This window comes from Argopecten irradians, chromosome 1, assembly GCF_041381155.1.
Source record: "Argopecten irradians isolate NY chromosome 1, Ai_NY, whole genome shotgun sequence".
NCBI classification, from domain to species: domain Eukaryota; kingdom Metazoa; phylum Mollusca; class Bivalvia; order Pectinida; family Pectinidae; genus Argopecten; species Argopecten irradians.
In genome coordinates, this window is record NC_091134.1 from 50,876,752 (window position 1) to 50,902,426 (window position 25,675).

Below are 25,675 nucleotides of genomic sequence, written 5' to 3' on the forward strand. Positions count from 1 at the left end.
CAGGGACCTGGCACGAAATTTATATATATGTATACTGTTGGTTAAAAATTTTTGTGCCAGGTCCCTGTGTGACATACCCCATCCCATCTTCCCAGTTCTAGGCCTATAACACATTTGAAATTGATACACTACACCGTAGAACACTATTTATTGAAATAATGAACTATAATCATTTATTATATTAAAACAAACTTTAACACTGAGAAGACAAAAGTCTAGTAAGACGCACACGTGTACTTATCTGCTACTTTCGGTTTAACCAAACTCGGGATCTCTCGTGTTTTAACCTTACATTGCGTGTGTACTTTCGGTATCATCTGACCTTTTCATTCAACGTAAGCATTCCAATAAAATGTCGCAACTGAAAGTGTTAACACTAAACTGCTGGTAAGTATACAATGTATAACGAAATCTTAGATGTAAACACACATCCTTAACACAACAGGAAACATTGATTGTATTAATCAACCAATAATCGACTGATTAGAGATGCTTACTCACTACTCAGCACTTATGGCAAAGTCAGTGTGTTAGCTGTTAGCCTCATATCAGGCCTGTTGTAATCATTGTGGGCTCCCATGATCAACCGCCGTTTGAATATGTTTATAACTTTTTGATGTTGCAAACCCAAACCCATTATAAACATCTCTATACACGTATAAACCTGACATGACGTCTACCAAATGTGCATGCACATACAGTCAGTACTGAGTGAATTTTTATATGTAGGCCCTATGATATGTGCATATAGGAACCTATCTGTAACTTCTGTCCATCTTCTGTCAGAATGCCTAACTTAACAATCGTGTCTGCTTTCATGATGGTATGAAACATAAGTTTTCATGGTTCATTTGTATAAAGCCCCTTGAAGACTGATATTTTTCTCAATTCAAACAATTTGACAATATACACTGCTTCAAATTTCTTCATCTTTGATGTGCATGTGTTTATACACACATGTATACATTGACTCAGCTAGATCTCCTCTATTATGGTATTACATGTATATGATATTTGACACCTGTTGGAAGTTGTTAGTCATGTGGAAGATCATCCTAAATTCTCCAGGGGTTACAGTAATAATCACTTGGACGTTATCTCCACCCCTGGATTATTTCATAAAAGACACAGGTAATTTGATCCTTTGATGTACATCAAAAGAATCGAGTAACAGTACACTGTGGTTGACTGTGTTGCTTTGAAGTTCACTATGGGCGTCACTCACTCTGTAGTCTTCAAAGGAAGTCTCTGCAGACTGGTGGTTGGTCAGTTGTTTTCTCCCGAACTGCCTCCAGTTGTACTATGAGATAGTCCAGGGGAAGATATAATGTCAGTGATAAAAACTCTTGGAATATCGAGGATGACAGAAGATAGTCCATACATTAAAGTAGACTGAAAGTTTAAAATTACATGTAATAAGTGTCTACACTGTAAAGGAAATACATGATAATGATTACTAAACACAATGATAACTTCTAAATATCTTTCTTCCCTGATTTTAACAATAAGTCTATACACACAAGCCTGTCTATAAAGACCATCAAAGGGACAAACAAAAATTATCTTGATAACCGAATGGCAAATTGTGTTGAAAATGACAATTTGGTACCCTAAGAAAATGGTCTTATTAAGCAGGTGGTCTTGATACAGAGGTGTAGCTAAGACAGGTTTGACTGTAGTTACGTGTAGGCAAATCTTTATCAGCAAGTGCTACACATAAAAATAAGTTGTATCGTGCTATCAATATTGTAGTGCTTGTGTAAAGAGATAATAATGGGTAGGATATCACTGTTATTTATAGCCATCATCTAAAACACTACAGATCAGCTAGGTAAATTAGATAGGTCGTAGTGCGTCTTACATGAAGTAATTTTATTTTCTTAACCTGTTGTACAATACTGATGGATCCTAACAAACGGTAGCACTCTGAATTACCTGTTTAGTTATCAAAACTACAATATTTATTTTTGAATAATGATGATAATAGCTTGTATACATGTAACATTTTCTGATCCACTGATCATTTTTTTTCAAGACATCTAGTGAAGGGGTCACTCAGAAAATATTTTCGAATTTTTTAGTTAAAAAACAAATAGATATATAGTATACATTGCACCAGATGATGTAAATTTTAGTTACAATTGTAAGTACAATATACCATATTGATGAATCATGCAGATATAAAGGCTTTCAGCCTGCACCCATACATTTTCCTTATACATATAATGTCCTTTATTTACAATGATGTTACTACTAGTGTTAGCAAACAATATCAGCCCCAAGGAACTGGGAATTTCTGTCATGCAACCTTCAGTCTTTGTTGTTTTTCAATAGAATCAGGTACAGAGAAGAATTTCAATATCTTTTTGTTATGTCTGTATAGGGGTGTTCCAGCCCCAGTAGCATGCCAGCTTCGTATGGAAAGGATGACCGCTATAGGTGACCGCCTGAAACGAGGAGATTATGACTTGGTTGTTCTGCAGGAGGTCAGTTAGAGTGTGTTGTCAGGCCAGGTGGAAAATCAATTCATTTGTTTATGTTTTGTTTATGGGAAGGTAAATTTAAATAACAATTGTGATTTGTTGGAACTAGTACCCATTTAATTTTTGTTTTTGAATATGATGAATAGGTACACCTTATCTATCGAGGAAACTTTAAAAATTAAGGCAAGCATACGCACTAAATGGAACAACATCTCAACTTCTTAGGGTATACAAAAGTATCTATTTGTGGAAAGACCATTTTATCAGATAATCTGCCTGATATTCAGTGATTTCGCCAGTGTAATATTTTTGCGTATGCCACTACTCTAATATGACCTTGAGTGATTTTTATTGGCTGGAAATTCATTGTGACATCAAGGCAGAAACAATAAAATGTTGTCAGGAAAAATGATGTGGCGTCAGGATTACAAGGACGGCGGGACAAAATGGCAGTCTTTGCTGGATTTTCACAATACATTTCAATGCTAGATTCTTCAAAATGTAGGTTGCTGTAGTATTGTGATAAAAAGTATCCTAAATTGGTGTTCATTTTATATGAAATTTTATGAAACTTGTGTGAAAGTTTTAATTTTTGCTTGCCAAAGACTTGTTTCAAAAAATCTCATATGAAATGAACAATCATTTAATTATATGAGATCCTATTTACCTGGTATTAAATGTGATCTGTTTAAATTAATTCCAACTATGATGTAAGTAGAATATTTAAACAAACAAAATGTCTTTTAAGGTATGGGACAAAGGAGACTTCAAGATTTTGTTAGATAGAGTGTCAGAAGTCTTTACTTATAATCACTACTTTTACAGGTAAGTACTTGTGTGTGTAAGATATCTAGATGTTTATAAATAAGATTCTGGCTTTCTAACCTAAACTAAAAACTTAAATATCCCCAAAGTCTCTCACTACAATTGATATTGGTTTATAAACACACCCTACTATAACTTAGATAAGTTTAATACCCCCAGCCCCCTCACTACAACTAAGATAGGTTTAATACCTCAGGCCCCTCACTACAACTAAGATAGGTTTAATACTCAACCTCTCACTACAACTAAGATAGGTTTAATACTCATACCCCTCACTACAACTAAGATAGGTTTAAGGTTTAATACCTCAGCCCCCTCACTACAACTTAGATAGGTTTAATACCTCAGCCCCCTCACTACAACTTAGATAGGTTTAATACCTCAGCCCCCTCACTACAACTTAGATAGGTTTAATACCTCAGCCTCCGCACTACAACTAAGATAGGTTTAATACCTCAGCCCCCTCACTACAACTAAGATAGGTTTAATACCTCAGCCCCCTCACTACAACTAAGATAGTTTTAATACCTCAGCCCCCTCACTACAACTAAGATAGGTTTAATACCTCAGTCCCCTCACTACAACTTAGATAGGTTTAATACCCCTAGGCCCCTCACTACAACTAAGATAGGTTTAATACTCAACCTCTCACTACAACTAAGATAGGTTTAATACTCATACCCCTCACTACAACTAAGATAGGTTTAAGGTTTAATACCTCAGCCCCCTCACTACAACTTAGATAGGTTTAATACCTCAGCCCCCTCACTACAACTTAGATAAGTTTAATACCTCAGCCCCCTCACTACAACTTAGATAGGTTTAATACCTCAGCCTCCGCACTACAACTAAGATAGGTTTAATACCTCAGCCCCCTCACTACAACTAAGATAGGTTTAATACTCAGCTCCCTAACTATAACTAAGATAGGTTTAATACCTCAGCCCCCTCGCTACAACTAAGATAGTTTTAATACCTCAGTCCCCTCACTACAACTAAGATAGGTTTAATACCTCAGCCCCCTCACTACAACTTAGATAGGTTTAATACCTTAGCCTCCTCACTACAACTAAGATAGGTTTAATACCTCAGCCCCCTCACTACAACTAAGATAGGTTTAATACCTCAACCCTCTCACTACAACTAAGATAGTTTTAATACCTCAGCCCCCTCACTACAACTAAGATAGGTTTAATACCTCAGCCCCCTCACTACAACTAAGATAGGTTTAATACCTCAGCCCCTAACTACAACTTAGATAGGTTTAATACCTCAGCCTCCTCACTACAACTAACTAGATAGGTTTAATACTCAGGCCCCTAACTACAACTAAGATAGGTTTAATACCTCAGCCCCCTCACTACAACTAAGATAGGTTTAATACCTCAGCCCCCTAACTACAACTTAGATAGGTTTAATACCTCAGCCCCCTCACTACAACTAAGATAAGTTTTATACCTCAGCCTCCTCACTACAACTAAGATAGGTTTAATACCCCAGCTCCCTAACTACAACTAAGATAGGTTTAATACCTCAGCCCCCTCACTACAACTAAGATAGGTTTAATACCTCAGCCCCCTCACTACAACTAAGATAGGTTTAATACCTCAGCCCCCTCACTACAACTAAGATAGGTTTTATACCTCAGTCCCCTCACTACAACTAAGATAGGTTTAATACCTCAGCCCCCTCACTACAACTAAGATAGATTTAATACCTCAGCCTCCTCACTACAACTAAGATAGGTTTAATACCTCAGCCCCCTCCCTACAACCTAGATAGGTTTAATACCTCAGTCCCCTCACTACAACTAAGATAGTTTTAATACCTCCCAGCCCCCTAACTACAACTTAGATAGGTTTAATACCTCAGTCCCCTCACTACAACTAAGATAGGTTTAATACCTCAGTCCCCTCACTACAATTAAGATAGTTTTAATACCTCCCAGCCTCCCCACTACAACTAAGATAGGTTTAATACCTCAGTCTCCTCACTACAACTAAGATAGATTTAATACCTCAGCCTCCTCACTACAACTAAGATAGGTTTAATACCTCAGCCCCCTCACTACAACTAAGATAGGTTTAATACCTCAGTCCCCTCACTACAATTAAGATAGTTTTAATACCTCCCTGCCCCCCACTACAAATTAGATAGGTTTAATACCTCAGCCCCCTCACTACAACTTAGATAGGTTTAATACCTCCGCCCCCTCACTACAACTTAGATAGGTTTAATACCCCCGCCTCCTCACTACAACTAAGATAGGTTTAATACCTCAGCCTCCTCACTACAACTAAGATAGGTTTAATACCTCAGCCCCCTCACTACAACTTAGATAGGTTTAATACCTCAGCCCCCTCACTACAACTAAGATAGGTTTAATACCTCAGTCCCCTCACTACAACTAAGATAGGCTTAATACCTCAGCCCCCTCACTACAACTAAGATAGGTTTAATACCTCAGCCCCCTCACTACAACTAAGATAGTTTTAATACCTCAGTCCCCTCACTAAAACTAAGATAGGTTTAATACCTCAGCCCCCTCGCTACAACTAAGATAGGTTTAATACCTCAGCCCCCTCACTACAACTAAGATAGGTTTAATACCTCAGCCCCCTCACTAAAACTAAGATAGGTTTAATACCTCAGCCCCCTCGCTACAACTAAGATAGGTTTAATACCTCAGCCTCCTCACTACAACTATGATTGGTTTAATACCTCAGCCCCCTCACTACAACTAAGATAGGTTTAATACCTCAGCCCCCTCACTACAACTAAGATAGGTTTAATACCTCAGCCCCCTCACTACAACTAAGATAGGTTTAATACCTCAGCCCCCTCACTACAACTAAGATAGGTTTAATACCTCAGCCTCCTCACTACAACTAAGATAGGTTTAATACCTCAGCCCCCTCACTACAACTTAGATAGGTTTAATACCTCAGCCCCCTCACTACAACTAAGATAGGTTTAATACTCAGCTCCCTAACTACAACTAAGATAGGTTTAATACCTCAGCCCCCTCACTACAACTAAGATAGGTTTAATACCCCAGCTCCCTAACTACAACTAAGATAGGTTTAATACCTCAGCCCCCTCACTACAACTAAGATAGGTTTAATACCTCAGCCCCCTCACTACAACTAAGATAGGTTTAATACCTCAGCCCCCTCACTACAACTAAGATAGGTTTAATACCTCAGCCCCCTCACTACAACTAAGATAGGTTTAATACCTCAGCCCCCTCACTACAACTAAGATAGGTTTAATACCTCAGCCCCCTCACTACAACTAAGATAGGTTTAATACCTCAGTCCCCCTCACTACAACTAAGATAGGTTTAATACCTCAGCCCCCTCACTACAACTAAGATAGGTTTAATACCTCAGCCCCCTCACTACAACTAAGATAGGTTTAATACCCCAGCTCCCTAACTACAACTAAGATAGGTTTAATACCTCAGCCCCCTCACTACAACTAAGATAGGTTTAATACTCAGCTCCCTAACTATAACTAAGATAGGTTTAATACCTCAGCCCCCTCGCTACAACTAAGATAGTTTTAATACCTCAGTCCCCTCACTACAACTAAGATAGGTTTAATACCTCAGCCTCCTCACTACAACTAAGATAGGTTTAATACCTCAGCCCCCTCACTACAACTAAGATAGTTTTAATACCTAAGCCCCCTCACTACAACTAAGATAGGTTTAATACCTCAGCCCCCTCACTACAACTTAGATAGGTTTAATACCTCAGCCTCCGCACTACAACTAAGATAGGTTTAATACCTCAGCCCCCTCGCTACAACTAAGATAGGTTTAATACCTCAGCCCCCTCACTACAACTAAGATAGGTTTAATACCTCAGCCCCCTCACTATAACTAAGATAGTTTTAATACCTCCCAGCCCCCTAACTACAACTTAGATAGGTTAAATACCCCTAGGCCCCTCACTACAACTTAGATAGGTTTAATACCTCAGTCCCCTCACTACAACTAAGATAGTTTTAATACCTCCCAGCCCCCTAACTACAACTTAGATAGGTTTAATACCTCAGTCCCCTCACTACAACTTAGATAGGTTTAATACCTCAGCCCCCTCACTACAACTAAGATAGGTTTAATACCCCCAGGCCCCTCACTACAACTAAGATAGGTTTTATACCTCAGCCCCCTCACTACAACTTTAGATAGGTTTAATACCTCAGCCCCCTCACTACAACTAAGATAGGTTTAATACCTCAGCCTCCTCACTACAATTAAGATAGGTTTAATACCTCAGCTCCCTCACTACAACTAAGATAGGTTTAATACCTCAACCCCCTCACTACAACTAAGATAGGTTTAATACCTCAGTCCCCTCACTACAACTAAGATAGGTTTAATACCCCCAGGCCCCTCACTACAACTAAGATAGGTTTTATACCTTAGCCTCCTCACTACAACTAAGATAGGTTTAATACATCAGCCCCCTCACTACAACCAAGATAGGTTTAATACCCCCAGGCCCCTCACTACAACTTAGATAGGTTTAATACCTCAGCCCCCTCACTACAACTTAGATTGGTTTAATACCCTCAGGCCCCTCACTACAACTAAGATAGGTTTAATACCCCAGCTCCCTAACTACAACTAAGATAGGTTTAATACCCCAGCCGCCTAACTACAACTAAGATAGGTTGATAAAATACCATAGCTTTGTTAAGAATCACAACTTTTCGATGTTAATACCTTTAGGGGAGGGATGGGAAAGAACAGTATAGATTGTATTGTAAACAAGACCAAGCCTGAAAAATGTCCTGGATATGAATAATGTTTGATTGTTTGGTTTGTGGCACTTATTCTGAATCTTGTGTAAGAATGACCTATATCACATTCTTTTATTTTCTGTACACTCTTTTGTTTCTTTTATATCCCATATATCGTATTTAGATTTATATATATAATAACTGCTAGAGCTGAAATGTTATTTTTATGATTTTCTTTCTGAGGGTTACCCCTAGGATAACTGCTATTATATTTTACAGTAATTAGGTTTGCTAGAAATATCATTGATCATTGATCTTCATGGCTATTATTATACCATCCTTTTCAGTGGAGCCATTGGAAGTGGTGTGTGTGTGTTCTCCAAGTATTCAATCCGGGAGACCTTCTATTACCGTTTTTCACTCAATGGCTATGCCCACAAGGTGCTCCATGGTGACTGGTTTGGAGGCAAAGGTGTGGGCATGTGTATCTTAAAGTTTGGCGACTTTAGACTGGGTCTCTTTTGTACTCACGTAAGTCTAATTGACTGCTAAGCATCCTTATAGATTCATTTCTGTGCATTTGGTGATAAAAAGCAGGGTTCTCACTAAGTTTTTGAATAGATGGTTGAAAATTTATAATAGGTGGTTGAGGGCCACAAGCCCCCATGGGGCCAATACTTATTTCTGACAAAAATAGCCGGTTGTAAACAAGGAAATACACGGCTGTTTTTGCCGGCAACCGGCTTTTAACGAGAACCCTGAAAAGAATCATTTTCTCAAGAAAAAATGTGTTTGCTAACTTTGTTCTAAAGTATATATTATATTTATACTGTTTAAGAGTTATAGTTAATTAAATATCGATGTAGTTTTGATAAAGTTGAACAAAAAATAATTTTGATAAAGTTGAACAAGAAATAATTTTGAGAAAGTTGAACAATAAATTGTGACACAAAACATAAACGTCATCCTGTGTAATAAAGAAGTTTTACTGATTTTCCTTCAATGGTGTACTTGAGTGAAAGTTAGAGACATACACGGTATATTGAGGCATTATCTGCAAAACAATTTCAGTCCAAGAAAGCTAAGGTTTACAGTATTAATTAATTTTTGAACATGAGAAATGTATGTCCTTTTAATTGTAGCTGCATGCAGAATACAATGAAGTTAATGATGAATATTTGGCACATAGAGTCTCTCAAGCGTTTGAAATGAGTCAGTTGATCAAACTCACAGCAACCAAGCATCTTTGTGACTTTGTTATCACTGCGGGAGACTTCAACCTCCAGCCCACAGACCTTGGATATAAAATCCTGCGAGAAAATGCACAGCTACGTGATGCATGGTTAGAACTGGTAAGTAAAAGACATACCAATATAGTAAATGGTATTTAGGTACACCACTTACACAGATGATGAAGTTACAGAATTATATGGCTAAATTCAGAGGATTGAATGCTGGAGTTTGATTTAAATACAAGATCTATTTGGTCTTTTATTTTTCTTTTCTTGATCAGTCTATTTACCCGTACAAGTTTAACCATGCATATCATTTCTGAATATCTGGGCATTAAAAACTCTTTTTCATCTATAATATGCATACTATAAATATAGATTTAATTTCCATGGAGGTTTATAGTATTTTCCTGTTAATTTGTAAATCGATTCATTTCCAACATTAACAAATGATGATAGACTTTCTCAAATTAAAGAAAACCTTGTGAAAAATATTGTGCAAGAAAATAGATATAAGATTTCTTTATCAGCAATTCTTGATCAAACTTGTACTGTACAATAAGATGCATGTTCACTTGATGTGATTGTCGGGTGACATTGAATTGCTGTTACAGAATGATGAGAACGATGCAGGAAAGACATGTGATATTCCCAGTAACTACTTCACTAAACCATCCATGCTACAGATGTTTCCTAATGGGAAGAGGTTAGACTACATCCTAGTGAGGAATAATGAAGGTAAACTGAACTGTCAGATGATGCTTACAAACTGTCAGAAAGCTTACTGAACTGTTAGACAATGCTTACTGAACTGTCAGATGATGCTTACAAACTGTCAGAAAGCTTACTGAACTGTTAGACAATGCTTACTGAACTGTCAGAAAGCTTACTGAACTGTTAGACAATGCTTACTGAACTGTTAGACAATACTTACTGAACTGTCAGACAATGCTTACTGAACTGTGAGATGATGCTTTCGAACTGTCAGAATGCTTACTGAACTGTTAGACAATGCTTACTGAAATGTCAATTAATGCTTACTGAACTGTCAGACAATGCTTACTGAACTGTCAAATAATGCTTACTGCACTGTCAGATAATGCTTACTGAACTGTCAGATAATGCTTACTGAATGAATGCTTACTGAAATGTCAGAATGCTTACTGAACTGTTAGATAATAATAACTAAACTGTCAGATAATGCTTACTGAACTGTGGGATAATGCTTATTGAACTGTCAGATAATGCTTTCTGAACTGTTAGATAATGCTTTCTGAACTGTTAGATAATGCTAACTGAACTGTCAGAATGCTTACTGAACTGTCGGATAATGCTTACTGAACTGTAATAATGCTTACTGAACTGTCAGATAATGCTTACTAAACTGTCAGATTATGCTTACTGAACTGTCAGATAATGCTTACTAAACTGTAATAATGCTTACTGAACTGTCAGATAATGCTTACTAAACTGTCAGATTATGCTTACTGAACTGTCAGATAATGCTTTCTGATCTGTCAGATAATGCTTACTAAACTGTCAGATAATGCTTACTGAACTGTCAGAATGCTTACTGAACTGTCAGATAATGCTTACTGAACTGTCAGAATGCTTACTGAACTGTCAGTGTGCTTACTGAACTGTCAGTGTGCTTACTGAACTGTCAGAATGCTTACTGAACTGTCAAGAGTGCTTATGAGCTGTCCGAATGCTTACAGCCTGGTTCGATCGATACATTAACATTCCTATACATACCCTGGTATATATTTAGGTATATTTATGTGTTCCCTTCTTAAACTAATGAAACAGGAATGAAACTTTATAATAAGTTAAATGTAATTACTAACTTAAACAACTGTATAAAATTTAGTACATGTATTAAAATGGCAAAAATATAATTATGCAGAGAAACATTTACCATTGATATCAGTTTTTAGACATGACTGGCCAATAGTTCCTTTACCAGTTTTGTAAAAGCAGCCCATCACCCAACATATAGATTGGCTCATGGATAAATAGTGACCAGCATCAGTATTCAGCTCAGAGGTCGTGTGTATGTATGATCATCAACACTTTTTTACTCCACAACTTACAGGTACTAGTGTTGAGGTTGTAAGCTGCCAAGTTACAATGGGGAAGATACCCGGCCACCCGTACAACTACTCTGATCATGAGGGTGTCGGTGCCACTCTCGTCATCTCAAAATCCAACAATGGTGAGTCTGTATGGAAACTTATTTCATCAAACCATAAAATAAACACCTTATTTCACATTTTTAATTAATGTTCACATTTTATGGCCATCAACTTGTTCACAACGATTTATTATTGTGATTCACACTAAATAAAGTTCTACAGTGACTGTACATGTGATTAAAACTAATTTGTGGCAAATTCTAATTCTAATCTCCCATGAATTATGTGTAATTTATTTCCACACCAGTTACAGTTATTGGATTCCAAAATAAGTTTCTTTGGAAACTGAAATTCAAATTCATTTATTAAACCCTATAAATAACCACACCTTTTATACTTTTGTTTTGCAGCACCTCGTTATGATCAGGATCCATCCCATTTGAATCCCTTACTCTCTGAGGCTGAGAGTCTGATAGAGCGTGGCATGACAAAGGTGTCTTCAAACAGTCAATTCTACACTATACTGGCAGTTATGTCTGTTTGTTTACTGTATATGGTGTCGTCCATCGACATTCCATCGTGGCTCGGATTGGTCCGCGGAATGCTGCTTGTAGCTCTGACATTGTTGTTTGGATTTTGTATATGGAACAAAGCTATACTTAGTCGTATAGAGACACATGGACTTATGGCTACAAAACAGGACATCAAAAATCTCCTCCAGTCGCAGAAATCCTAGTCATGTAATATATATTTACTACAACTCTTTAGGAACCAACTCTAAACAAAACATCTCCTAGGTTCACTGTTGGATGTCTAAACTAAGAAAGTATTTGTTTTGTTGCTTGTTGTTATATACCCAAGATATACATTGTTAAGCCAATCATTTTCACGAATCTTACACCATCACCCGAGGATCTAGTTTTTGTAGTCAGGTAACATATTACTTATTCTTGCCTGAATAGTCAGACAATTAATTGCCTTATCAAAATCAATTAAGAATGAATAAGATTTTTTCTGAATTTCAAATGGAGGAAGTGTTGTATGAAATATTAAGAAAGAAATATCTACTTGGATGTAGGTGTATGATGTAGGTCTTTGGAGTTGTATACACATTATGTAGATTGAAATGTTCCGCTATGTACAGTATGGCAAAGCATTTGAAACTGCATCTTACAGCTGTTTTGTATATGATATATGTATTTTTTTTACAATTTTTTTAATCGTATTTAAACAGTACTTCTAGTACCCTATTTAATTTATTCCTTATCATGATTAATGTCGAAGATTATGGGCAGACCTACATATGTATCTTGTATTAACATGATTTTCTTGACACTGTTCTATACACATTGATTATACCATGATGACTGTCAACTTTCTATGTTGTATTTTAATCGGATGTTGTAGAAAAATATTATATTTTGTACATGATGAAGACACATATCATTAACTACTATGGAAATATTTTCTTAATAATGGGACCAAATTAAAAGTAGCTATTTAATTATTCAATAATTAGTGTTGAATGTGATATTACCGATTGTTACCTGTAAATAAAATTTTAAGTACCTGGCATTGTTTGATGTACATGTACCCTATTATATATTTAATGTGACGTTTTTATCGCATTTTAAGAAATACTTGTACTACACGGGTACTGGCCTCTAGCAGCAGGTATAAAGAAAGACAACTCCTAAGTATACTGCAAACCAACTGTCTTTCCTGGCTACTAAATTTTGCGATTTCCATTTCAAAACATGTTCACAGAGATAAATTTTCACGAATTTAAAATTTAATCAAAATACCTTTCAATTCAATTGTATTGATTTTTCGCAGAGATAAACAACTTTTGAGGATTTACCTTGATCGCAAATAAATCACATGCAAAAGTTGGTTTACAGTAATGGAATGAGTGAAATCCAATAGCGTAGTTCTCTGTCTTACATTGAAATGGTAAATATTAGAATTACATTTGTATTTATGCTAAAACCATATCAAGTCTGTGAATCTAACCATAGAGTATCTGCTTTATAGTTTCTGTGTGTTGTAATGAAAAATGTAATGAATTAAAGAAAACAATCACTGTGAAATAAAATAACTAGAAAACTTATGCTTGCGCATCGATTATTTATTGAGTATATTTTATACGAGTATAAAATCATCAAGTTGTACCGGTATGTACATAACACAAACTAGCACTTGAAAGAATATAACAAGTTACACTGTATAGCAAATTACATGTAGATAAAAAACATAGAACAAACACCTTATTCTTCATCCTGTATCAAAATGGACACAACACACCACAAACAAATGCCCTAGTGTCTAGCACTATCGAGTAAATCTAAAATAGATATGTCACAGAAACATAAAATATTACCTTGATAAGATTTTTCAATATTTGCAAATTATAGTTATCTGCTTTGTTTGTAGATATTGATTGTTTTGTTAAGTTATTTGGAAAAAAAAAAGTTGTTTTCAGTGAAAAATATGGCATGACGCTCACTAACATATACCCATATCTACTGACAAGGGTAGATAACTCAGCATTAAGTTATAAGAGTAACATAAATCAGTGTGACTTGATTACATTTACATGTATATCTGTTTTAGTTTTACTTTCTGGAACTCTAATTTGATTATTTATTAAAAACACTCTTACACAAGACAAACAAGGCCATTCGATAAACTTCAAAAAATTATATTCATGGTAGTTAAAAATACATTGGAAACATACTGTTATCTTGATATAGTTAGCCAACATATTATAGTCTTTCTGAACCAATAATACTGTACAAGAGATTCTGGGTACAATAAATTAGAAATAAACCTCACCAGACATAAAATTGTGAAGCCCCAACACTTGGATATAGAATAACATTATCAATGGAACATCTGAAAGAACACATTCTTGAAGATATGTATATATGTGTCACAATGATACAAAACATTTCCTGAGTTTTGTTTCGAACTGTTCTTTACAAATACGACACATGATTTACAACTTAAACAAAAACATGTGATATACTACCATGGTAATGAACAAAATCTAGCTTGTATATAGATATTTTGTTTTTAATATGTAAAACTCATTTTCATGAAGTTCTACAGATTTATCACAGTAGAGTATGTATGATATCACTGACTAGAATTTAATCAACTTGATAGATTAATCATTCTGTATATTGTATGCAGATTTAAATTGAAGATGATTTGTTTGCTTCTTGTCACAAATGCATTTTTTCTGAATTGGTATGGAATTAGTGTCCATACTATCTCATTGTAAAGTGAACACTTTTTTCATATTGAAATTAAACTCTTTCACACGACTTCATTCCTATGAACTGAATATTTATTTAACAGTTCCTTTTTTAAAATGAAATCATTCCTTTAATACCTATTACAGGGATTGTGAGAAGATTGTTTTGGCTTTAAAAAATAGATTTCCTCTTTTGATCACTTTATAGTCTCCTTATGACATGGGGAACTCATGAGTAGCAGCATAGCTTCCATACACATGATGGTACAGCTGTCGCTCGATGTCGATCAACAGAGAGCTGGCACCTATCCGGAACATGTCACTGTTCAGCCACTCATCACCAAGTTCTTCCTTCATCAGGATCAGCCAGGCACAGGAATCCTTCGCAGAACGGATACCCCCTGCTGGCTTAAACCCAACCTGGAGGAGAGCACATTCAAATTACACCGGTTTTGTGAGCAAAAGGTTATAACTAGCTGTTGCTAGAGAGGCTGACTAACACACCTGCTGCACAAATTTAGTAATAACTCCATTAATATGGGACATTACAGAACCCTATATAATTTACTCAACTCCCCTTTATGTTAGGGCTCTGTGAACCAAATTTTATTAAAATTTGTTGAGTAGTTTAGGAGGAGTTCGCCAGACAATGTTGTGTCTACAGACAGACGGACAGACAACCCGATTCTGGTATACCTCCCTGAGGTTTGTTGTTGGTGGTATAATTATCTCATTAAATATACCTTTGATGACAGATGATAATTATTATTGCTTAATTATTATAACCTTATTTTTTGAACAAAACTCATTACATGGTAAAGTTGTTGTTTTTTAAAGACTTTCAACAGATTTATCAAACAGCTTTTGCTTTTAAAAACTACCATTTCAGAAAATGAAGATTCAATAAAACATTTTAATGTTTCAATTTTTTTTACCTTACCTTAAATCCTGTTTTTTGGTAATATTCCCTGATAGCTCTGACCATCACCAAGGCAACAGGAAAGATAGCATTGACTCCCTCCTTACCAGTGGAGGTCTTGATGAAATCAGCACCTACAAGATGAAGTAAAACATGCTTATAACAAACATGCTTACAACAAATTCAAGATAATAATGAAGTATGTTCATATGTACCTAGAGGTTTGTTATAACTATGTTTTACTGTAATACCAAGTATTTTTTTATTCTTCATTCTCCTCAATATGACTATGATTATCAATTTCATTTCTGATTCCAATATTTCTATCAAAAAGACAATATGATATCATATCATTGGTTGCATTTTGCAATTCTGTGAAAAAATCCAAGCAGTTCACATGGATGATGCTTAGCTAGCCAGAAACCACAGTGATAGACACAAGATCAGTCAAATGTCATTCTTCAGTATACTGACCTGCCATCATACAGACAAGACTAGCCTTGTATACATTGTTCATGTTGCCGAGTTCTCCTGTTGCAAGAATTGTCTTCAGATGGGCATCACCACAGGCCTCCTTCATGGCACGTACCTCATCATACACACCTGTAACAAGACAACAGGAATTCCTGATATTTTTTACATAATTGCCTATTTTTCACAACTGGAGACATTTAATAACAAATCTCCTTTTTCACAATCTATCAATCTGTAACCAAAAACAAATGCTGTGTGTAACAGTAGGGTTACACAAGACAATGTATAAAATAAGGATAATTTAGGCATCTATACTCCACTTTTCTAATTAAACGATCTTGTGTTTGAAACAAATGTTTGAAACATAACTGCATTACCAATCCATTTTAATCCTATTAACATCTACCTTGCCAGTTACCAGACAGAGCATACTGTCTATTGATGACAATGTCTATTTCAGACGCTCCATCGCTAACTGCGAGTCTTATCTCCTCAAGTCTCGTCTTCAGCGGCGTCTGTCCAGATGGAAAACCAGTGGCAACTAAGGAATAAAACACAATCAATATCTTAGTCAAGCAAGCAATTTAATTTGAAGGTACCCTGTCTTCACTGATTACTGCTGTGGATCTCTCTGGATCACATTCAGTTCAGACGATAGTAGTCACATGGACAAAGTAAACATGTAGACTTGTGTGATACATCATACCGTATGTCAAAATAAAAGTTATCACCTTTGCAACTCAAGTTGAACTCCTAATGTTATTTTTAAGGCCACACTATAGAAATGTTTTAGAAGTGTGCCACCCATTGGCCAACATCTAATGAATCTTCATGATGTTTGGTGTCATCTTAATTTGCCCATAACTTGGTACCTTTTGATATTCAACATACAGTGGTAGCTAGGTAGTTACAGTAATCAGATTGCTATCATTGATTTTCATACAATACTCAATAGTTTTAGTATTACCATGAAAGAAATTCTGACTGCAACATTTATTTTCATCACTTATTTTTAAGAGTTGATATTTCTACTAGATCTATATTTTGATGTAAATTTTTGTAGTAAGGTGTATTTTACCTGATGCAATAGGTATGTGAGAAGCATTAGCAGCCTTCAGGTATTTCTTGCATTCTGCAACTCTGTTGGGGTATACACATACAGCACCGACAGTTAGTCCTATCAAACCAGAAAACAAATGTGTTGGTCTTTATACATTTAGGTGGTCTTTACACATGTAGAGAGGTGGTTGCACAGACAGGTAGAACTGTTTTTATTAATCATATGTACTTGTTACAAGATGCTTATCTTCAAACCTGAGTTATATAATGTTACCATTATAAATATTAATGTAATTAAGAAAAAATAAAATCAGAACAATTTTTAGCTCACCTGGCCCAAAGGGCTGGTAAGCTTATGTCATGGCGCACAGGGGCCACAATCATCCTTAGGGGAAGGGGAACAGAACTTGTATAAATTTTGGCTCTGACCCCTCCGGGGCAGGAGGGGCGGGCCCAATAGTGGAAATAGAGGTAAATCCTATAAATCACTACTTGTTCTAGAGTTCTGCATAGATTGTAATCAAATTTGGCCACAAACATCCTTGGGGGAAGGGGAACAGAACTTGTATAAATTTTGGCTCTGACCCCCCCGGGGGTAGGAGGGGCGGGGCCAAATAGGGGAAATAGAGGTAAATTCTATAAATCGCTACTTGTCCTAGAGTTCTGCATGGATTGTAATCAAATATGGCAACAATCATCCATGGGGGAAGGGGAACAGAACTTGTATAAATTTTCACTCTGACCCCCTTCGGGCAGGAGGGGCGGGGCCCAAAAGGGGAAGTAAAGGTAAATCCTATAAATCGCTACTTGTCCTAGAGTTCCGCATGGATTAATTGTCACCAAATTTGGCCACAAATATCGATAGGGAAAGGGAAACAAAACTTGTATAAATTTTGGCTCTGACCCCCTGGTGGCAGGAGGGGCGGGGCCAAATAGCGGAAATAGAGGTAAATCCTATAAACCGCTACTAGTCCTAGAGTTCTGCATGGATTCTAACCAAATTTGGCCACAAACATCCATGGGGGAAGGGAACAGAACATGTATAAATTTTGGCTCTGATCCCCCCGGGGCAGGAGGGGCGGGGCCCAAAAGGGGAAATAGAGATAAATCCTATAAATCGCTACCTGTCCTAGAGTTCTGCATGGATTGTAATCAAATTTGGCCACAAACATCCATTGGGGAAGGGGAACAGAACTTGTATTAATTTTGGCTCTGAACCCCTAGGGGCAGGAGGGCTGGGGCCCAATAGGGGAAATAGAGGTAAATCCTATAAATCGCTATAGATACTTGTTCTAGAGTTCTGCATAAATTGTAACCAAATTTGGCCACAAACATCCATTGGGGAAGGGAAACAGAACTTGTGTAAATTTTGGCTCTGACCCCCTGGGGGCAGGAGGGGTGGGGCCCAATAGGGGAAATAGAGGTAAATCCTATAAATCGCTACTTGTTCTAGAGTTCTGCATGGATTGTAACCAAATTTGGCCACAAATATCCATGGGAAAGGGGAACAGAACTTGTATACATTTTTGCTCTGACCCCCCGGGGGCAGGAGGGCTGAGGCCCAATAGGGGAAATAGAGGTAAATCCTATAAATCGCTACTTGTCCTAGAGTTCTGCATTGATTGTAACCAAATTTGGCCACAAACATCCATTGGGGAAGGGAAACAGAACTTGTGTAAATTTTGGCTCTGACCCCCGGGGGGCAGGAGGGGTGGGGCCCAATAGGGGAAATAGAGGTAAATCCTATAAATCGCTACTTGTTCTAGAGTTCTGCATGGATTGTAACCAAATTTGGCCACAAATATCCATGGGAAAGAGGAACAGAACTTGTATACATTTTTGCTCTGACCCCCCGGGGGCAGGAGGGCTGAGGCCCAATAGGGGAAATAGAGGTAAATCCTATAAATCGGTACTTGTCCTAGAGTTCTGCATTGATTGTAACCAAATTTGGCCAAAAACATCCATTGGGGAAGGGGAACAGAACTTGTATAAATTTTGGCTCTGACCCCCGGAGGGCAGGAGGGGTGGGGCCCAATAGGGGAAATAGAGGTAAATCCTATAAATCGCTACTTGTTCTAGAGTTCTGCATAGATTGTAATCAAATTTGGCAACAATCATCCATGGGGGAAGGGGAACAGAACTTGTATAAATTTTCACTCTGACCCCCTTCGGGCAGGAGGGCTGGGGCCCAATAGGGGAAATAGAGGTAAATCCTATAAATCGCTACTTGTCCTAGAGTTCTGCATGGATTGTAACCAAATTTGGCCACAAACATCTATGGGGGAGGGGAACAGAACTTAGAGATAAAGTTTGGCTCTGACCCCCTGGGAGCAGGAGGGATGAGGCCAAATAGGGGAAATAGAGGTAAATCCTATAAATTGCAACTTGTCCTAGAGTTCTGCATGGATTGTAACCAAAATTGGCCACAAACATCCATGGGGGAAGGGGAACAGAACTTGTATCAATTTTGGCTCTGACCCCCTGTGGGGGGAGGAGGAGGGGGGCCCAATAGGGGAATTAAAGGTAAGTACTGTATTCGAATTCCTTCTGAACATTACCTGGTATTACAAACCAGGTGAGCGATACAGGCCCTCTGGGCCTCTTGTTTTTCCATCACATGTACACTACATCAATTTCTATCACCTATTGCATTCAATGTGAGATGTCAGGTAGAAAATACTATATAGCAATACCGTATCTCTCCATTAGAAATCTGAAAACATGGCACCCACTTATGCTACATATGCCATTAACACTTTTCCAAGCTGACAATTTAGTAGTCCTATGCATCATGCTAGTGGATTTTTACACTCCAGGTCTTAATAATAACTAGATGATGTAGACACACCTGACGCAGGCAAGCCAATGTGACATGGTTATTATACAAGCAGTCCTAAAGAGCAGGTTTGATTGTACTGTGAATCCAAATTGCAATAACTCACCCTGATCCTCCATGCCCAGAGCCTTGATGATGTCATTACGAATAGGGTTTGCTGCCTTAAAGCAAAGACGACTAACATTGGTGGCTGTATCATCTCCAGACAATGTGGTCAGATCTATACAAGTCATGGCTCGTAGAAGCCAAGCCGCCTAAGAAATACAAACTAAGCTTAATGGAAATCCCTTTTAGTGTGGTAATATAAAACACAGTCATATCACATATGACATGTACAATTATCACATAACTGGCCCTTTAAGCCATGTCATGAACATTGTATGACACATGTATAATAACACTATTATGACGTCACATATAGATTTGACATTATATATATATATGACGTCGCATGATTGTTTTCAGTAGACGGAAACGTCACATCTGAGCCGGATATGTACTGTTATATAGAGACAAAATTTAAAGTTTTACTTATATTTCTATTAATAAAAGTTATGTGATAAACAGAATCTTACACTTGAGACTATGTGATATGAAATTTATCAAACTCATTATATAATTTGATATGCCACTTGCTTAAAGGCTTGTAGCATATCAAATTATTGAACTCATTTGATAAATTCCATATCACAAAGTCACTCATGTAAGATCATCTATTTAAAACCTGCTAGTAAACTACTTTAACTTTTCCATTCAAATGTGTTCACCATCAAACATATCAATTTAGGTACCATCTCCGAGGAAGCCCCTCATTCCTTCAGTATGTAGTGGCTGGTGTCTGCCACACCAAATGTAATGTTCGAGTGAATCAAATATGCAAACCCGAGTTAAATTCACCATAAATTAAAATGAAGTCAGAAATTGGTCAACATATCAATAAATGATCAATATACAATCACAAAATAATAGTTTAACATGATTCTGAACCTTTTGTATGAATATTGTGACTGATAAATAACCCACCTGCCATTGTTTTTTAACTGTCCGTCGAGCTGCCAATGTTTCACATCGACGTTTTACAGCTGGCAGATTAACACATACATTCTCTAACCAACAAGCATCTGAAATCATACATTGATTGGTCAAAGTGGTTTACTGATGTTTGGTAACCATACACATTTTATTTATTAGAACTATAAAGCAAGGATTTTTATGTGAGAAGAATTTGTCACTCAGGGTCTTGAATGAATATGTCGCGAGCGCTTTTGTGTTTGTGCACTGTCTGTGCGACAAATGATTTTCCTTTGATATCCGCCGGTGCAATCTTTTATGTAGCTTGTGGATGCCAGGCTCAACGTCTTGGTATCTGAAACAGGCTGTCATTTCATGAGATGTCGTATTTTTTAAATGATAATTTAAGACATTTCTTCTTAATCTTCTGTCCTTAAAACAAGGACTATAGACACCGTGAAATTTATTAAGCTTTACACAGGTGTTTCTTTTGATTCGATAAGACATGTATTTATTGAGAAAATGGTTCTTATTCTTGGTTCATAGGCATCTTGCATGGTCTTAAAGGTGATAAAAACAGATTTTAAATATTCTATTTTTGTGTTGATATTTGTTTATTGTGGTGCACTTTATGATTTCCAACAAAAAATACAGGTTGTATTTGACGTAATTTCCATAAAATGTGCTTAAAACGAAGTCCACAACAACCCTTGTCTAGAACGATCGCATCGCTTATCGCCCCTGATATCACCAGGTGGCCGTAGATTCGTGACGTCATCTGAGACAAAACAGCTGTGACAAGAGCCGGGAAATTCATATGGGGCAGTGTTGCGGTATTGGCGATTATAGATATTTAAAACAGTCGCGCTACGTGTAATTGCTATATTGATAAGTGGACATGTATCCGTATATATAATATACAATCTATAACATACCCTGATAAAATAAAAATGATTGTTTACTCATTCTAATCGTCATATTCTGGGCTATAAAACTGTTATATTCTTTAGGTCAAAAGTCATTTGACATCGTGTAGGCTACAGGTGTGTCAACTCAGGATTGAGGAGGTTACGCTTGACTTTTGTCTGTAAATTAAAACTCTAAACATAAACTTTAAAGTTTATATCAACAATAAGAAATTTAAGTTTGCAAGAAAATGGACCAAAACATCAATGACACTAAATGCATATTAAGTAGACCCCTCCACCTTTCATACCCTTTCTAAAATCCTTTCATCCCGCGACAAACGTGCCCCTATCCCGCCTTATATATGTACTACACACCTCTATTTCCTATTTGGAACTTAATCCTTCAGAACACTGCACAGAAAGGGTAGGCTTATTTATTTTTTAAAGTTCTGTAATGAGTTTTACGGATTTATTCGACAAAATTTCGGGGCTTTCCGTGTACGAAAATAGAATAACATGTACAATATATATATATAGTAACACTACACGCACGACCGATAAAAAAGACATGACAAAACACAGGTACTAGATACAATGACCAAATATGCATGACATGTACTCGTGGACAAGATATGCATGTTAAATATAACACAGGGCCATGAAACAACATATTTCTTATAAAACACAAATCACTCACAAGACCGCTTCATCATATTATCTAAGCGTGCGCAGTTTTGGAAATAACAAACCTGTCGACCTTAAGTAAATTTTAAAAGTATACGAACAGTCCACAGTGATTTGAAAATTATTTAGTTTATATCAATATGGACACACTAGATAGCCTATTGAACACTCTGAGACGATTTAGGGGTCTAGTTAAAAAAAATCGGTAAAATTCGTATTCTACATATACGCAAATGTACTATGTACAATATAACAGGAAATTTATGAGTACGCAAATTGGCCAAATTGGCGAGCATTGTGGTGTTTTGAGGGTTCGGGGAGACCCCCAGGAAAACATATTACGATTTAGAATGGCTGAGATATGAGTTTCACGATGTATTTTAATGATTTGGCGAGCGGCGAAGGCGCGATATTTTGGTGTTTGGGGGTCTGAAGGTCTCCCCGAGAAGGAAAAATATTACTATTTACAATGGCTGTGATTAGTTTTACGATGTATTTTGATAACTTTAAAGCGTTTTTAACATTGTAATTTTTCGATTTTAAATTAGCTGCATTTAAATAATGATAATATTGTTAATGTCGTCATATCATTATGCAACCCTGCTCGATCTGAACATACCGGCTTCACGCCATCGGCACATTGTTGTTTAACTCAAAGTACAAAGAAATTTAATAATGAATTAATTGTCTTGCTTAGATTTTTTGAACTACATGCAGTAGAATCCCTAAAGTGAAGTATGAAAACTGTTTAGGAGGACCCTTTTTTCTTTTAAATGCGCAGAACATTTCAGTCGACGAAAATGGGGGGCAAAAAGACACAACAGATAAATAATCTGAGTGTATTTTCTATGTCTCTGTATGCTTGTAACGGATGATTTTTTTCCTCAAAACGTAGGTCTAAAGAGGTGGCCCGCAATAATTGTCCATTTTCACTACGATCTTATTTTGCACATAAAATTACCAGTATATATATCAAAACTCCCCGGTTAATTTTATGTGTAAACTATAAATTACATACATGCACAATCGTATTACTCCAGGGTGGACTGAATAGGAAAGTAATACTTATTCATTCGTGAAAAATGACGTTATGTTTAACCCCTCACATGATACTCCACATGATATGTACTCGACATTAATGACATCATCATTTACATAAAGTGAATAATGTGTCATTATGTAGGGGATAAATCACGCTAGGCCTACCCAATAAGTCGAAGTATAACATATTTTTCTCTGTGTGTATTTCCGTAAGAACTAAGACCTGTGGCTAAAACACATGCATGTTGACAGTTCCGCGATCGGCACACCGGCTTTCGGTAGTTGATTGTTTCAGATGACGTCACAACTCATCGGAACTCAAGGGAGGTAAGTCATAGAAAAAAATCTGTCGTCGAAAAGATGTGAAGATTGCTTTCATTAATTTTACTATTTAGTGACAAAATATAAGCAAATATCAAACTGGTATATGTTTAGATAGGACATACAAATGTTTCTAGCGTATTATCTCATTTTCCATGTCCCTTCTGTTTTTATCACCTTTAACTAGCGTAGAGACAGTTATAAATCCTTCTCACTTATAATTAATTAAGAAATGGGTTTGTGAGATATCCGATTAGCTTAGATTTAATGATATTTCAAGACTCTAAAAAAGTATACTTTTCTGGAATTAGAATTTTTCGAGTGTGTGGTTTTTTTTGTTTTTTTTTTGTGCTTTTGTTGGGGTTTTTGTGCTTTTTCCTACTTTTTGTACTTTTTTTCATTTTAGGCTGCTAGATGTGGCTGTACAATAACATTTATCAATAACGGCTGTTGAATACAACTTTATGCATACCACAATGTAGATCCTGGCATAGTGGGGTTTTGTTTTTTTGCATTAGGATTTAAATACAATGACGTAGAACAATTTTTCCTGACCGCAGGGCCATGTATAGTTTCTATATGAAAAAATAGTCAGAAATACATGTATGTATTATACATGTATTTCTGGCTATCTTTTTCATATATATAGAAACTATACATGACCCTGTGTCCTGACTGACAATTTATCCATTGCATTTTTGTATAGTTTATTCCAAGAACACTGGGAGAACTCGACAAGAAACTTTTGACTAGTGCCTACTAGCTATAGATGGAAAAGCTGACATAATTAATCGGTCGAGTCTACAAGCGGTGATAACACTTCCAGGCAACAACCTGTCAGCGAGCAGATAAAATGCATGGCACGAACCACGAGTCGTGTTCACTTGATAACGGAAATTTCTATATCATTTAAACAATGGTATATTTTAATGCACACTTTCAAATGGCAAAACTGTCAGAAGAATATGGTTAATTAGTAAAGATATAGACTTGGGTGCAAACATTTGTGCATAGAATAATAGGACATCAGAAATCTCGATACACAGAAGCAAAAAAAGTAGGTCACGCAAACTTTTCCAAAATAACACATATTGCATGAAAATGAACACTACCATACTACACTTCGGGAGTCATTGTACATATCTTAAATACTCAACATGAAATTTATAATGGAAATCAAAAGATAAATAAACAATTTTACCAAACTCTGTCCCAGGATTTCTAGCTGCCATCTCGTCAACACAAGAATTCGGGATCAAAGAAACGCTTCATGTTTAATATTCGTTACAAGCACACACCTCACTCCTATCTTCCCGGGGAGCGGTTATTGAAACTTTGTCTGCTAGAACATTGAGAGACAACGGTCGTCGAAATTATTTACCTTACCTGTCTAACAATGTTGCAGGGGTTAAAATTTCTTTTAAGAATCCAAACAAGATTAAAACATATCTCAATAGCAATTTAATGATACAAAGGTTCTTATGCAATACTGACTTAGATAAAAAAAAATATGAAAACAAATCTACATATAATTTGCAGTAGATTTCTAAGTATACAAGTCTTGCAGCATACTCAAAGTGATGACCTTGAATTATAATATTGATCTCTTAGGAAGAATTTAAATTAAACTTTTCTTTAAGTAATCTGGGCTGATTTTCAAAGTTTTGATATTAATAGTTACAATAGAGCTTCAAAGTAAGTCAAGACAGACTTTGACAAATTTGGTATTTTAGTCT

At 36.5% G+C, this 25,675-nt stretch overlaps 2 protein-coding genes across 2 annotated transcripts; one reads left to right on the plus strand and one right to left on the minus strand.

Annotated features, from left to right (window-relative positions):
- The first annotated feature begins 317 nt into the window (after positions 1–317).
- On the plus strand, positions 318–13,537 carry LOC138331908 (putative neutral sphingomyelinase). The gene is made up of 8 exons (XM_069279772.1): positions 318–387; positions 2,384–2,486; positions 3,232–3,308; positions 8,408–8,591; positions 9,203–9,412; positions 9,907–10,030; positions 11,388–11,507; positions 11,838–13,537. Exons 1-8 carry the CDS (start codon positions 353–355, stop codon positions 12,161–12,163), a joined length of 1,179 nt encoding a protein of 392 aa, XP_069135873.1. The 5' UTR covers positions 318–352; the 3' UTR covers positions 12,164–13,537.
- On the minus strand, positions 13,535–25,275 carry LOC138331917 (deoxyribose-phosphate aldolase-like). Its single transcript, XM_069279784.1, has 8 exons — positions 25,141–25,275; positions 20,998–21,095; positions 20,081–20,228; positions 17,158–17,256; positions 16,486–16,620; positions 16,080–16,208; positions 15,627–15,739; positions 13,535–15,106 (listed from the first exon to the last, which is right to left on the minus strand). Exons 1-8 carry the CDS (start codon positions 25,169–25,171, stop codon positions 14,900–14,902), a joined length of 960 nt encoding a protein of 319 aa, XP_069135885.1. The 5' UTR covers positions 25,172–25,275; the 3' UTR covers positions 13,535–14,899.
- Positions 25,276–25,675: the final 400 nt, after the last annotated feature.